Source organism: Fomitopsis serialis (assembly GCF_022376445.1).
Source record: "Fomitopsis serialis strain Sig1Antser10 chromosome Unknown B0H18scaffold_143, whole genome shotgun sequence".
Taxonomy (NCBI): domain Eukaryota; kingdom Fungi; phylum Basidiomycota; class Agaricomycetes; order Polyporales; family Fomitopsidaceae; genus Fomitopsis; species Fomitopsis serialis.
Window position 1 is genome coordinate 1 of NW_025955103.1, and position 13,329 is coordinate 13,329.

A 13,329-nucleotide genomic window follows, 5' to 3' on the forward strand; every position below is an offset into this window, starting at 1 on the left:
TTCCCGCAGCGGTCTATTGCTTGGTCCTGTGCTCGACAAAGGCATGCATGTTGATGGTTGACTGCAGATCTATCGCTGCTGGCTCGTGTACACAGAATCACCACATAGGACAATCGTCGGGATCGTACCAGCTATACTATGGCTGGCATGGTTATCCATCGCAATCGTACTTCTTTATTACGCCGTGACCCTGAACACGGCAACGTCGATCCCAGGAACTCTCGAAATCCAGCCTTTCGTCTATGCGTTCTACTCGACGACGTTAACAATCAATGTGTTCACAACGGGTACGTTGGCATTTCCTCTACTTCATGTAACTGATCTGGCTGATCGTCAATAAAAGGCCTTGTCATTGTCAGACTCTGGAAATTTCATAGGCGTAATGCAGAGCTATTCTCGCGAAGCTGGCGAGTCCCAGGCCGAATGGACTGGGCTCGGTACACCTTGATCATAGTGGAGTCGGCCCTTCTGTACACGGCGACTGTCGTCACTTGCATTGCGCTGGATCTTGTGGGTACGAATGCGTACTATGGCATGACAGACATTGTAAGTGAAGACTCAGAGTGGAATCGGCACTTATACAACTTTCCTCTGACACATCCGATTTTGCAGAGTCTAGAAGCTGCCGGTATCACCTTCGACCTCATCATTATACGGATCTGGACGGGAGTATCAACAGAGCAGACTCAAGCTTTCATGGATACGGTGCAGCATGCATCCAAAGTGGTGGCGACTGCGCACGATGAACAAATCAAATCTGCTCCGTCAGCTTTCACGGCCCGGGATGTAAACACCTTGGACCTGACCCAGGCCCTCCCCGGTGATCATGACGATCAACTGGAGTGGCAGAGGAATGGCTCCGGAAACCATGTATGATCGTTCAGACACAGGCCGCATATTGCTAGACCACTGACTGTATTCATGATGGTGTACTTCGACTTTCGATTTCGGTAGGAGAAAACTGTACAATTAGAACTCGTGTCGTTCAAATCCCTCCAGGATAATCAAGCAAATATGGCCGTCGAGATGTACATATGTTACGACTTACGTGAAGTTAATGAACCGTAACCCTGAGGACGACTGGGCGAACAAACAAGTACAAAGACAATGAAGTACTGCTTCTTCCTCCTCCCGCCGACCGCACGACCGATCATCGACATCGTACACATATACTCTTCGGAACTGCTGTATAAACAGGCTTGATAACTGAACCGCATCCGCATCTCGCCGGTCACCCCTGAAATCATGACTGGGCTTGCCGCGGCGTGAACACATGCACTGCAAGTCCTGTTGGCGCTAAACTACTGCTAGTCACTGACAGTGTTGAGACCCACCAAGTTTGCAGTTCGGGGTCTGGTGTGAGTGGCTAGTCGGGACTCGTCAATGTAAGCATTCGGCCAGTGACTCTGAGCCTGAGGCTACTGCACACCTAGCGCTAACGTCCGGGATGCTGGCCGTGGATGCTCGTCGCCATAGCCTTCTTCGTCTTCGGCACTTGCGACGTCTCATTCAACTTATACCACAACCTCATTGCATTCATATTCTATACGGGACCCGGTGGGGCAGATGCTGAATTTGACCGTCTGTCGACTTGGGTCAACGTTATGCAGGTAAGTTATGTGGCTGTCTTCGAGCTGGGTCCTGCGCGTTGCATGTCTCATTGAATTCTTCCAGAGTGTATAATCCGATCTCAATATCGCCTTATCTGACGCAACCCTGGTGAGTATTGAAGTGAAGATAGCCTTACCACAACCGAATAGGTCGATTAACACACGTTGGTAGATTTACCGCTGCTGGCTCGTGTACGCGCATTCGCCTCGTCGGGCAGTTGTGGCCATTGCACCCGTCGTACTTTGGCTGGGATGGATTTCTTGCCCAATCGTAATCCTCTACTACATCTGCACCTTGAATGCAGTGACGTCTATACCTTCAACCGACGAGATCCAACCCTTCCTATATGTCTTCTATTTCTTGACACTCGCGATAAATCTCTTTACAACGGGTATGTGCGCACACTCCATCTTTTAAGCACGACACTACTTACAGGTCTTATCATCCTCCGGCTCTGGAGGGTCCATAAGCGCACATCATCGTTCTTCACGCGGAGTTGGCGAGGACCGAGTCGTTTGAGTTTCGCAGACGTCACTTTGATTATCATCGAGTCTGCGCTCCTGTACACGACAACCGTCATCATCTGCGTCGTGCTGGACTTGGCGAATAGCAACGCGTACTATGGCGCTACGGATGTCGTAAGTCATCTACGTGGTCCTCTGCTGTGTAGCGTTCTGATATGATCTGTGCTTTGCAGAGCCTTGAAGTAGCAGGGATATCATTCGATCTGATCATTATACGGATCTGGACAGGCGTGTCCACGGAACAGACGCAAGCCTTCACGGATACGGTGGAGAATTTGTCGAAAATCAAGGCAGGAGCGAGCGAACAGGTCATCACCGCTCACTCGGGCTTCACGGACTTGAACACTTTGGATCTTGTGGCTTCCCGTGATGATATGGCCCAGTGGGGTGACGATGACGCGAACCCCGTCTGATGTGTCCTGGCGATCTCCTGGTCTTGTTGGTAATCCAACGTACCGTAGATGGTGACTATACTAGGAGCGAATAGATTGAGTCGACATTGACTATACGACGTTCGGCCTAGTAGTATCCATGCAAGAGCAACCCGACATGATGCTCGATGGCTTAGCTCAGGTCCGGAGAACCAGCTCTCGGCATTGCTTGATGAAGTCTCTGTTGTTGTTGTGGCAGCTCAACCACACACGGTACATACGGCTGAGAATTCGCTGTAGATTTCAACTCGACGCTAGATTAGCGCGCAAAGTGTGGCGTGTGGCGAGCAAGTCGATTTGATCGAACCGTCATGAACCTGGGTCGTCGACTTCCTCTCATCTCCTCGCGCAAAGCCTCGAGTCGCAATAACACACGAGCGTCGACGTAATGCGAGTATTGGACTTTTCATCAACACATGGTGAATATCGCTGCAGAATGTTCACTGTAGTCCGAATACCGTGACTGCGTTAGCTCGTGTTCAACAGTTAGTTCCTTTAACCGCACATGTTCCTCGTCTAATCATCAACTTGAAGCGTGCTCACAGCGCGGATACATCGATAACGACCAAGTCCAGAAAGCGCAATGTGGTTACAACTCGGACCTTCCCGAGGTTGCGCGGGGCAGGTGCGCTATTTCGGCTTGGGTGTGCAGAGCCGTCGAATGGGATCATGCAATTTGCACGGAGCGTGATACGGACGATATGTGCAGACCGCTGCCAATCTCTGCGCCGCGTCGTGTCGCTTGTTATAATACAGGGGCAGTCGCTTGGCATTCGTACAGGTGCGAGTGAGTGTTGGTTCACTCTGATTGTTTCCTACCTCTCGAGGACTGCGTCTATGTTCGTTGCTTGATGATGACATTCATATAAAGAACTCAAAAGCCCGAAGATCACAAATGCGCTCGCTCAAACGGGCGGCAAACAACTCCCAAATCTACCGTTCAAGACTCAACATGATCGTGGTCTCAGATGACTACTATGAGTCGGAATGACTCTGAGTCCATTTACCGAAGCTCAGGCTCAGTGACGGCAATCATGGCGGACTTCTCTTTGGTCCTCACGTTCGACTCTTCGTAGCCTGGACTTTCGCATTGGGCCGCATATCAGCATCAGGGCTTGCTCGGAGCACCAGTATACCGGACACTCGGCTGCGCTGACGTTCACTCGGTTCCTGTTCAGTACTGGCCTGGGATGAAACACGAATTATCCTATCCTAGATTCAGTGTGGCCAGTGTGGACAAGGTTCAATCTGAAATATCCACTACTTTAAGGTTCGTCTCAAGGCAAACTTTGTACGGTCAGGCAATGTCTCATGGTTCTTTCTTCCAGGCATATCTCGGATGGCGTTAGACTCACTAAGCCGGCTCCCATGATGTTGGACAGGCCTTATCATAAGCCTGTCATTGGGTCTCGACACATCTTATGCTGTTCTGCTCAACGCAACATAGACGCACAACATACCAGAACAGAGAAGCCTGTCAGTCCATCCACTCGCGGCGGTGCACTGCCATACCGATATGCATATAGAGCCTAGCTATACTCCACGCCTATGCATACCACGTCCCGCCTTCCACTGGTACCGCCACACAATGGGGGCGCTCCCTATAGCAGAAGCGCAGCTGGTTGCGCTCTTCATGCAGAGTGTGACCTACGGCGTCCACATGGTGACGTTCGCTATCTGCATATATACTTGGTTCAGTCGCTCGAGCAGCTCCTGGACATCGGCGTCGAGGATTTGGTTGTCTGTCGCCATCGCCTTCTTCGTCATCGGCACTTGCGATGTCTCCTTCAATTTGTATCATAATCTCATGGCGTTCGTCCTCCCTACGGCGTCCTCCGGCGCAAACACTGTTTTTGATCAAGCGAGCAATTGGGTCAACGTGATTCGCGTACGTACATAGTGCATTGGGTCGACTTGTATGACTGATGCAAGGTTCGCTCTAGAGCGTTTGGTTCTATATCGGTGCTTCCCTCTCCGACGCAGCCTTGGTAAGGGCAATGTTTGAATATATGTATCTGCGTGTATTCACTTTTGCGTATGTAGATTTACCGGTGCTGGATGGTGTATGCCAGTTCACGCCATCGGGCGATAGTCGGAATAGTACCTCTGGTACTCTGGCTCGCATGCATAGCCTTCGCGGTAATGATTTTATACATCTTGGGCACTTTGGATGCGGATACCACTATACCCGAGATACCACAATTGCAGCCATACCTATACTCGTTCTATTTGACGACAGTTGTCCTGAATCTCCTCACAACCGGTGCGTTGTCTTCCAGGTCCCTGGTGTATGACATAAACATTTCTGACGCTGTAGCATTGTCGGTCGCAGGTCTAATCATCTTTAGACTGTGGAGGGCTCATAAGCGCACTTCATCGTTCTTCACGCGGAGCTGGCGCGTTCGGAGTCGACTCAGCTTAGCGAATGTCATCTTGATTATGGTCGAATCCGCGCTTCTGTACACCACAACCGTCGTGATCAGCGTCGTCTTGGACCTTGCAAGATCGAATATGTACTACGGTGTCGCTGACATTGTGAGTACTCTACAATTGATGACTGTTGTACCTGAGCTTTTGACGCTGATTCGTAATCTGTAGGGCCTCGAAGTCGCCGGCATTTCTTTCGATATGATCATCATCCGTATCTGGACCGGGGTATCGACGGAGCAGACGCAGGCGTTCGCAGCAACTCTGCCAAACTTATCGAAGTCGAAAACGGAACCAGGGGACCAGGTCGTCTCTGTTCACTACGGCTCAGAAGATCTGAACGCGGCCGAGCTTGTGGTTTCCCGTGTCGAAGTGATCGAGTGGCAGGGAGCTGATGAGAACCCTGTCTGATGTTTGACATCGTTCAGTGACCCTCGACTCCGCTGCTGCTCGTGATTCCTTCTTATGTATAACGGGTCATACAAAGTATGGTAAGGCTCTGTAGCAACGTAGTATATGTATTCTGCGACGCTTGTACGAGGTACTGCGGTGCTACCAAACTTGAAAGCACAGACCCGTCGACCGTGCAACAGTATTTACCACTGATTAGCTAAGGATTGGCTATTGCCCTCGTCAAACCACTGGTATTCACAAGACCAGTCACTTTTCTATCGGCGCGTTCACTTCGAATCCTGCGACAGGCGGAGCCAGGTCAACTATATGTGAACCTACAGCTATGCTACGTACAACATTCGAACACACGTCATACATAGCTTAGTGTGTACATCAGTGAGCAGCAAACACAGCGCTGTGCTTGACGCAAAGTTCGCAGACAGACTGGCAGCTTGCACCGTACAAACGAGAGCAGCCATTCCTGTCAAGAGTCGTTCTTGCCATCGACGAAGCAAATGGTGCGAAGGTTGTCAACAAAGGGCGATACTGCCCTGCTGTGCTCCACCGAAGTCGCCTCTCGGGTGTCTCGTCGTACTTCACGCTGTTTATCCAGCCCATATGCAAATCGTGGGCTCTGCTCCGCCGTGACGGCACGCTAGATCCGTATGACGACTTCGAATGTGATGCCGGCGAGCTCCGTGCCCAGATACTGAGGAAACGTCAGTCGCTGCGAGGTCGTCTCGTACAATGTTGCTTACAAGTTCACCGGTGCCGCAGTAAGCATCCGACATTGCGAGCTCAACGGCGACACTGGCTCCGATCGAGAGGGTAGTGCAGGCTGAACGAATATCCAAATGACACTCTTGACGCGGTCTGTGCCAAGCCAGCTGCTCCTGAAGAGGGCAGTGGTATGATGGCCGGATGTACGTCCTAAATGCCATACACGATCAACTTGCCTGGACGTGGTCGTTTGAGCATACAAACTGAGGAATGTGTCTCGCGCTGAGCGCACCTGTCGCCATGTTCGATGCAGGGGTTGTGACGAGGTACATGGTCAAGTCCGGTCGAAGACATCCATGGCCACGACCCGGCAGTTCTGAGTGGGCCTCGGAGTGTAAACCAGGTATACACGCACTGGGTGACCGGTCACCTTGACGCCATACGAGATGGGTTCCATGCACAAAGCGACCAGCTGTCGGGGATGTACATAGGCGCATCGCTGCCAAGTACGTTCGGTATACGACAACAACGAGTCGCCGATTATGTCCTAGCACAATAAGCCAGACGCCTCGGCATTGCAGCATCATCAAATCATATCTGACCTTAGAGCATAGTAATCCACACGAATCCCACGACCTTCACCATTGACGTGAACGTTTGAACCACGAGAAAGATGATCAGTCTCCCGAGTCGCGCTGGGGCCCCGACTGGCATCGACGAATTGCGGTCCATCATGTTCAATACATCGAGGTCGTGCCCTATCGGCAGGGTGTGCACTGCCCACAGGACTCGTGTTTGTGAAACTGGAGATAGTGCCAGTGCTGAGGTGCCAGAGAAGATAACGCAGAGAAAGGTACTTACGTGAGCGAAGCCTGCAACCGCCTCTCCCGTAGGTAGACTATAAAGCGACCTTTTCAAGTGGGGGAGGACGGTCACATATCATTGAGACAATGTTAGTGCTCTTGTTCATCGCGATGACTTCGCCCGTTCCGATTGCAGGTCCTTGAGCGAGTCGTACTTAGTCGAGTCCTAGTGTCCGTTGCAGACCATAAAAGCCGACAAGCGTCTATTATGGTCGAGTCCATCCTGACGTACGATATGAGTCTCCGGATAGACTAGAGTTCTCAAATCAACTCACAGTACCTCCTCACACCGCTTGATAGGCAGAACAGGGACGGAACTTCTGCTGGCAGGAATAATTCCGAGAAGCTTGTACCACCTGTGTACCACCCACTGATCAAATCGCCACAGTGCTTCTTCAAGAGGTCCTTGAGCGGAACACCCATCTCCTCAGCTCCTAGACGACACAGAGGTTATTCACATGCCAGCTGATGCAGTACAGCTTCGTACCCCGGTTCCGTGGGCGGCCAAAGCCCGCAAACCACTCTGAGCCGTGCCTGTACATACTAGATGGTTGGCGCTGGCACTACAACGGTCTCGACGTTCGCCAGCCTCCTGTGGTCGGACAGCTTGCCAAGCCGACGTCCGCGGGGAAAGTAGTAGTACTACTACCTTTGGCGGCTCTTCTGGTCTGTGACGGAGACAAAACAGAGACGTGGAGGTCCTGGTCCAGGCCGCGACAGTCCGTACCGGCGGTGGATACCGGGCCGAGGCCCGAGGATCCCTGAGACTGGGTCAATCGACTCGAAACATGCACTCGCAGCATCTATATACGTTCGCGTCGACATGCTTTGCTTTTGTATCACCCATCGTGAACGGCGTACAGGCGGTGTCCTACCAAACACTTTACATGGTACGTAGCTGATATCGCTGCTGAGGAAGACAGGTTGGCAGAGCTCAGGCTCGAGGGAGGCCCGGGGACATTCTTACAAGCTGTACATATCTGCTCGACTCGGACGGAGGACACCATAGCTCCAGGTCTCAAGTCACTTCATACGGAATGGATGGCGGCAGGCTATCTCGTCACTGAGGCTGTGGCCGGACTGCCGCCGTTCGAGTGTCGTGGATCTCGGTGTCATCCCCCTGACTCGGAAAAGGCATCGTACGTACCAACCCACTAGTATTATATGGCTGATCGGGTACGCAGCCCCAGTCTGCTCATGTTCGTTCTTCGTAAAGGCAGAGGTATGCACTCTCACCATCGACCGCAAACGCATATTGCTAAGGCGACTGTCAGTAGCAGCCATATGTAGCCTGGCAATCGAGATCGGATGATCTGGATTGCCTCTCTGTGGTTCTTACGCTCGAGTTCTGTAGCCTGAACTCCTGCACTGGGCATGTATCAAGGGACCGGGCGTATTCGGAGCGCCACTATATTGGACAACCCGCCGTGCTGACATTATTCGGATCCTCTTCAGTGCTGGCCTAGGAATGGAAACGCGAGGTCTTCCACCGCAGACTCAGTGTGGTCAACTTAGGTGCGATTTGAAGGATCCGCTCTACCTTAGCTCTACCGCAAGGTTCGTCTCAAATCAATATATGGTCAGGCAATGTCTGAATTGGATTTCTTGACTCCAGGCACATCTCGTCCGACGTCAGACTGTCACACAGCACTCATGAGGTCGGACAGGTGTTATCGTAAGTCCACCGCTGGGTCACATCTGTTATTCTCGAGTCAACCTAACATAAGCATGTAACATATCGAGGATAGCGAAGCTGTCACGCCATGCACCCGCGGCAGTGCACCGCCATACCGACATGTATATAGGGCACAACTCTACTCTATGTTCAAGGTATCAACGTTCTGCCACATACCACGTCCCGCCGAAGTCCCATTGGTACCGCCACACGATGGGGGCGCTCCCTATAGCAGAGGCGCAGCTGGTCGCGCTCTTCATGCAAAGTGTAGCCTACGGCGTCCACTTGGTGACGTTCGCTATCTGCATATACACCTGGTTCCGTCGTTCGAGCAACTCCCGGACATCGGCGTCCACGATTTGGTTGTGTGTCGCCATCGCCTTCTTCGTCATCGGCACTTGCGACGTCTCCTTCAACTTGTACCACAATCTCATGGCGTTCGTCCTCCCTGCTACAGCGTCCTCTGGCGCGAAGACTGTTTTTGACGATGCGGGCAATTGGGTAAACGTGATGCGCGTACGTAGTGCATTTGGCCAGCGTGTTTTGTGTGACTAATGCAAAGTTCACTTCACAGAGTGTTTGGTTCTATATGAATGCTGCCCTCTCCGACGCAGCCTTGGTAAGGATAAAGTTGGGAAATACGTACATCAACGTGTATTCACTCTTGCGTATCTAGATTTACCGGTGCTGGATGGTGTATGCCAATTCACGCCATCGGGCGATAGTCGGAATAGTACCTCTAGTACTCTGGCTCGCATGCATAGCCTTTGCCGTCACGATTTTGTACTACCTGAGCACTGTGGGTGCGGATACCACTATACCCATGATCCCGCAACTGCAACCCTTCCTATACTCGTTCTATGTGACGACACTTGTGTTGAATCTCCTCACGACCGGTGCGTTGTATTCCAGGTTCCGACGTATGTCAAATGTGTCTCTGACGCTGTTGCATCGTCGGTCGCAGGTCTAATCATCGTCAGACTGTGGAAGATTCATAGGCGGACTTCAGCAGACTTCGCACAGACCTGGCGCGTTCGAAGTCCGAGTCGACTCAGCTTCGCGGATATCATCTTGATTATGGTCGAATCCGCGCTCCTGTACACCACGACCGTCGTGTTCTGCGTCGTCTTGGATCTTGCCAGGACAAATGTGTACTACGGGATCACCGATATCGTGAGTCCCCCACATCGGACGACTGTCGTACAGCTTTTGACATTCTGGTTTGCCATTCGCAGAGCCTCGAAGTCGCCGGTATCTCCTTCGACATGATCATCATCCGTATCTGGACCGGGGTGTCGACGGAGCAGACGCAGGCATTCGCGGCAACCCTCCCCACCCCGTCAAAATTGACAATGGAACGGATGGAACAGGCAGCCTCTGTTCACTCAGGCTCGACGGATCTGCGCGTGATCGATCTTGCGGTTTCTCGTGTCGAAGTGGTCAAGTGGCAAGGATCTGACGAGAACCCTGTCTGATGCTTGGCGACCATCGACTACGGTGCTGGTCAAGATCCCCTTCTGCGTGGCAGGCTATGAACTACTTTTGTAACTTATATCCCGAGAGGTGAGGGACATAAAACATGTATTATACGACGCTTACACGAGATGCTGCGGCTACCGAACATGAAACCACGATCATGTCGAACGCAGCAGAACCACACACCAGTCAATTCTGCCTTCGAATAGCCCCAGCTCTCCGCCGGTGAGCTTGTGGCGTCCTCTGCATCGAGGCCAAAGTCATTGAAGATTCATCAAGAGCCCATCGTTATGGCGGCTCACCGCAGTTCCACAGGGCCCGTCATACCCAGTGGTCATATCGAGGACAGTCGCCATACTCGTACCTGCGCTTCTAAAAGTGCCCATGTTGCCAGTCAAAGTGGTAGTGGTGTTCGGGAACCGTAGTCCTCTCTGTCCCGCGGTCGGGATGTTTTCCGTTGAAAAGTCGAACCTGACCACATTGATCCACGCAACGACGTTCGCGGCTTGGACTTTCCTGGGGATCTGCAAGCTGGTTATGGGTGACTGTCGTTGTCTTTTGCATCGATGCTCGTGTTGGCACCATCAACTCCTCACAACGTCTCCGTACTTCGCTTCTCTGCATCAGGGGTGTCACTCACAATACAGTGATAGGGGCGGAAGCCAGGTACAAAACAGTATAGATGAGGCTACAAATACTCTACAACATTTCGTTATGGTACTATACAATGATACGCTTCATAGCATTACACCAATGAGCAGGAAAGCAACAAATTACTCAACGAGGACGTCATTCAAACCTCGCGGCGTGCGTCGCAGTCGAACGTACTGACCGCCACTAACGCCGTCGCCGTCTAACAGACACTCAAGGCCAGTCCTTGCCATCTTCGATGCGAACGGTATGAAGGCTGACGACAATGGGGGACACAGCCCTACTGCGCTCCATCGTATGCACTTCCTGGGTATCTCTTCGCTCGTCGCGCCCTCGCCCCTGCGATTGTGCAAAGTGAGGGGTTTGCTCCGCCGTGACGCCACGCCAGATGCGTATGATGATGAGGTCGAATGTGATGCCCGCAAGCTCCACGCTCTGATAACAACAACGCAACAGTGTTAGCCGCTGTGAGACGTCCAAGAATGTCGACAGACTTACAAGGTCGCTGGTCCCGTAGTATGCGTTCGATCCCGCGAGCTCGACGATGATGCTAACCCCGACCGAGAGGGTATAGAGCAGTGCAGACTCGACGAATATTCGCATTGCACTTCTGATGCGGTCTGTGCTACACAAGCTGCTCTTGAAGAATGCAGTGGTCTGATGGTGTATGTCCCAGATGCGATATACGATCAAGCCTGGTTGTAGTCGCGTGAGTACATGAGCTGTCGGATATACGTCAGGATGAACGCACCTGTCGCTAAGATGTTCAACGCGAGGGTCAAAATGAAGTAAGCGACTAGGTATGGCCGGAGGCGGGTCGCGTCGGGTATCGAGGTCGACTCGTGAAGGGTGGAGAGGACTACGATGTCCATGACTGCGCAGACGATGGCCCCGAGGCAGAGCAGTATGGGTATGAAGAGGATGAACCAGTGGTGCTTCTTGAAGTCATACTGTTTGTAGACGATCCAGCAGCGAGCAGTCTGGTGCTGCGTTAGCACAAACAAAGAGACAACGGCGAGCAGGGTACTCACAAGGGCGATATCAGAGACCACGGCACTCGATCGAGCCCAGACGCTCTGAACGCTGGTGAGCATAGGGTGGCTTGCAAAGTGGTCATACTACTGACCCGCATGACGTCGACCCAGTTCGACATATCATTGAACTGATATTCTGCGCCGCCTTTCCCCGAGTAAAGCACGAAGGCCATGATGTTGTGGGCCAGGTTGAACGAGACATCGAGTGTCCCGATAGCGAATAGAATGACCGCAACAAACATCCATGGCCACGTCTTGGATGTTCCACGCGAGCGCCGAACCGTGAACCAGGTGTACATGCACTGCGCGAAGGTAACCACGTGGATGCCATACGAGACGGATTCCATGAACAGGGCGACCAGCTGGGCCTCTGTGATTGGAAACGCACGGCCAGAGTTGGGCATGGACGACATCGTAGGCTGGGTGCTTGAAGGGGACCAGTTTTCAATCGTGGAGAGCGTCGCTATCGCTCGCTGCGTCGTTTTTGTGCGGGGATAGGCTCTGCGGAGATGGCCCCAGTCCCGGGGCGCGCGCTGCCAGCATGCGATAGATAACTGTGGTTCCCTGCGAACACGTCAAGCTAGATATGGGCCTCCTGCACCTCACTAAACTTTGACTGATTGCATCCGCAGCGCATGTCGGCGTCTCCCGACAGAGAGGATACACGTGGACCTTGCAGAGTTCTGTCAGGAACGGAGATGTTCGCGTCGAGAGCAGGTCGTGTGCGCCTACTACATAGTACAAGTCTTGTGTCGGATGTGACTGAGCGGTTCCGAACCGACTGAACAAAATCAATTTGTTAGACAGCTCCCAAAGGCACTTGGTAGCTCCTCTTACCCTGATCCAGTTTCAGCTACCCACGACAACGGGCTTATCTCAGGAGGGAGGAGGTGTTCGAGTCACGGCGAGTGCTTGGTATCACCAAGCAGCCCCGGAGCAGCCCTGCAGGATGTTGAGATGATCATGAATGCGATATTAGACCGCTACCGACGTATGATGAAAGGGTGGCTCCTCGAACACTAATCAGTCGCTAGAAGTGCTCACCTGTCCTGGATTTCAGGGGTAGGCATATTGTATCGCTGCCAAGTACGTTCGCTCTTCGACAACAACAAGTCGCTGATTACGTCCTAGCTATACAGACAATTAGCCAAAATTAGCCAGACGCTTCGGCATTACAATCGTTCAATTGCCTGACCTCAGAGCATAACCCACACGACTCCCACCACCTTCACCATTGACGTGCACCACGAGAAAGATATGATCAGTATCCTGGCCAACAAGCAGGGCCGAGTCAAGGCATGTAATGGAATGTGTCGAATGGGCTTCGCGCAAGCCCCGGATACTATAGGTGGGCTGTGCGTGCGCCTCTAGTTCCTAATTCCTGACGTCCAGCGTCGAGCGCAGCCAACGCAACGTCGTCCGTGGGGTAGCCAAATCCAAACAAGACTGACATATGGCCACCGGAACTATATACATGCAGCGCTTGCATGCGTCCTTACTGTATCCCATTCTACCGCCGCCACC

The 13,329-nt window shown here is 52.4% G+C and overlaps 4 protein-coding genes across 4 annotated transcripts; 3 read left to right on the top strand and 1 right to left on the bottom strand.

Annotated features, from left to right (window-relative positions):
• Positions 1 to 1,460: 1,460 nt before the first annotated feature.
• On the top strand, positions 1,461 to 2,548 carry B0H18DRAFT_959469 (uncharacterized protein; the record flags this gene model as incomplete). Its single annotated transcript, XM_048042818.1, has 4 exons — positions 1,461 to 1,610; positions 1,783 to 2,002; positions 2,047 to 2,249; positions 2,309 to 2,548. 4 exons carry the CDS (start codon positions 1,461 to 1,463, stop codon positions 2,546 to 2,548), a joined length of 813 nt encoding a protein of 270 aa, XP_047886925.1.
• A 1,352-nt stretch (positions 2,549 to 3,900) lies between these two features.
• Positions 3,901 to 5,404, top strand: B0H18DRAFT_1142666 (uncharacterized protein; the record flags this gene model as incomplete). Its single annotated transcript, XM_048035655.1, has 5 exons — positions 3,901 to 4,454; positions 4,510 to 4,554; positions 4,610 to 4,829; positions 4,899 to 5,101; positions 5,165 to 5,404. The coding sequence occupies exons 1-5, from the start codon at positions 4,083 to 4,085 to the stop codon at positions 5,402 to 5,404; spliced, it is 1,080 nt and encodes a 359-aa protein (XP_047886926.1). The 5' UTR covers positions 3,901 to 4,082.
• A 3,453-nt stretch (positions 5,405 to 8,857) lies between these two features.
• B0H18DRAFT_1125092 (uncharacterized protein) lies at positions 8,858 to 10,119 on the top strand (the record flags this gene model as incomplete). Its single annotated transcript, XM_048034961.1, has 5 exons — positions 8,858 to 9,160; positions 9,219 to 9,263; positions 9,321 to 9,540; positions 9,609 to 9,817; positions 9,880 to 10,119. 5 exons carry the CDS (start codon positions 8,858 to 8,860, stop codon positions 10,117 to 10,119), a joined length of 1,017 nt encoding a protein of 338 aa, XP_047886927.1.
• Positions 10,120 to 10,984: 865 nt separating this feature from the next.
• Positions 10,985 to 12,209, bottom strand: B0H18DRAFT_886269 (uncharacterized protein; the record flags this gene model as incomplete). The annotated part of the gene is made up of 4 exons (XM_048041117.1): positions 10,985 to 11,206; positions 11,270 to 11,466; positions 11,523 to 11,757; positions 11,898 to 12,209. The coding sequence occupies 4 exons, from the start codon at positions 12,207 to 12,209 to the stop codon at positions 10,985 to 10,987; spliced, it is 966 nt and encodes a 321-aa protein (XP_047886928.1).
• Positions 12,210 to 13,329: the final 1,120 nt, after the last annotated feature.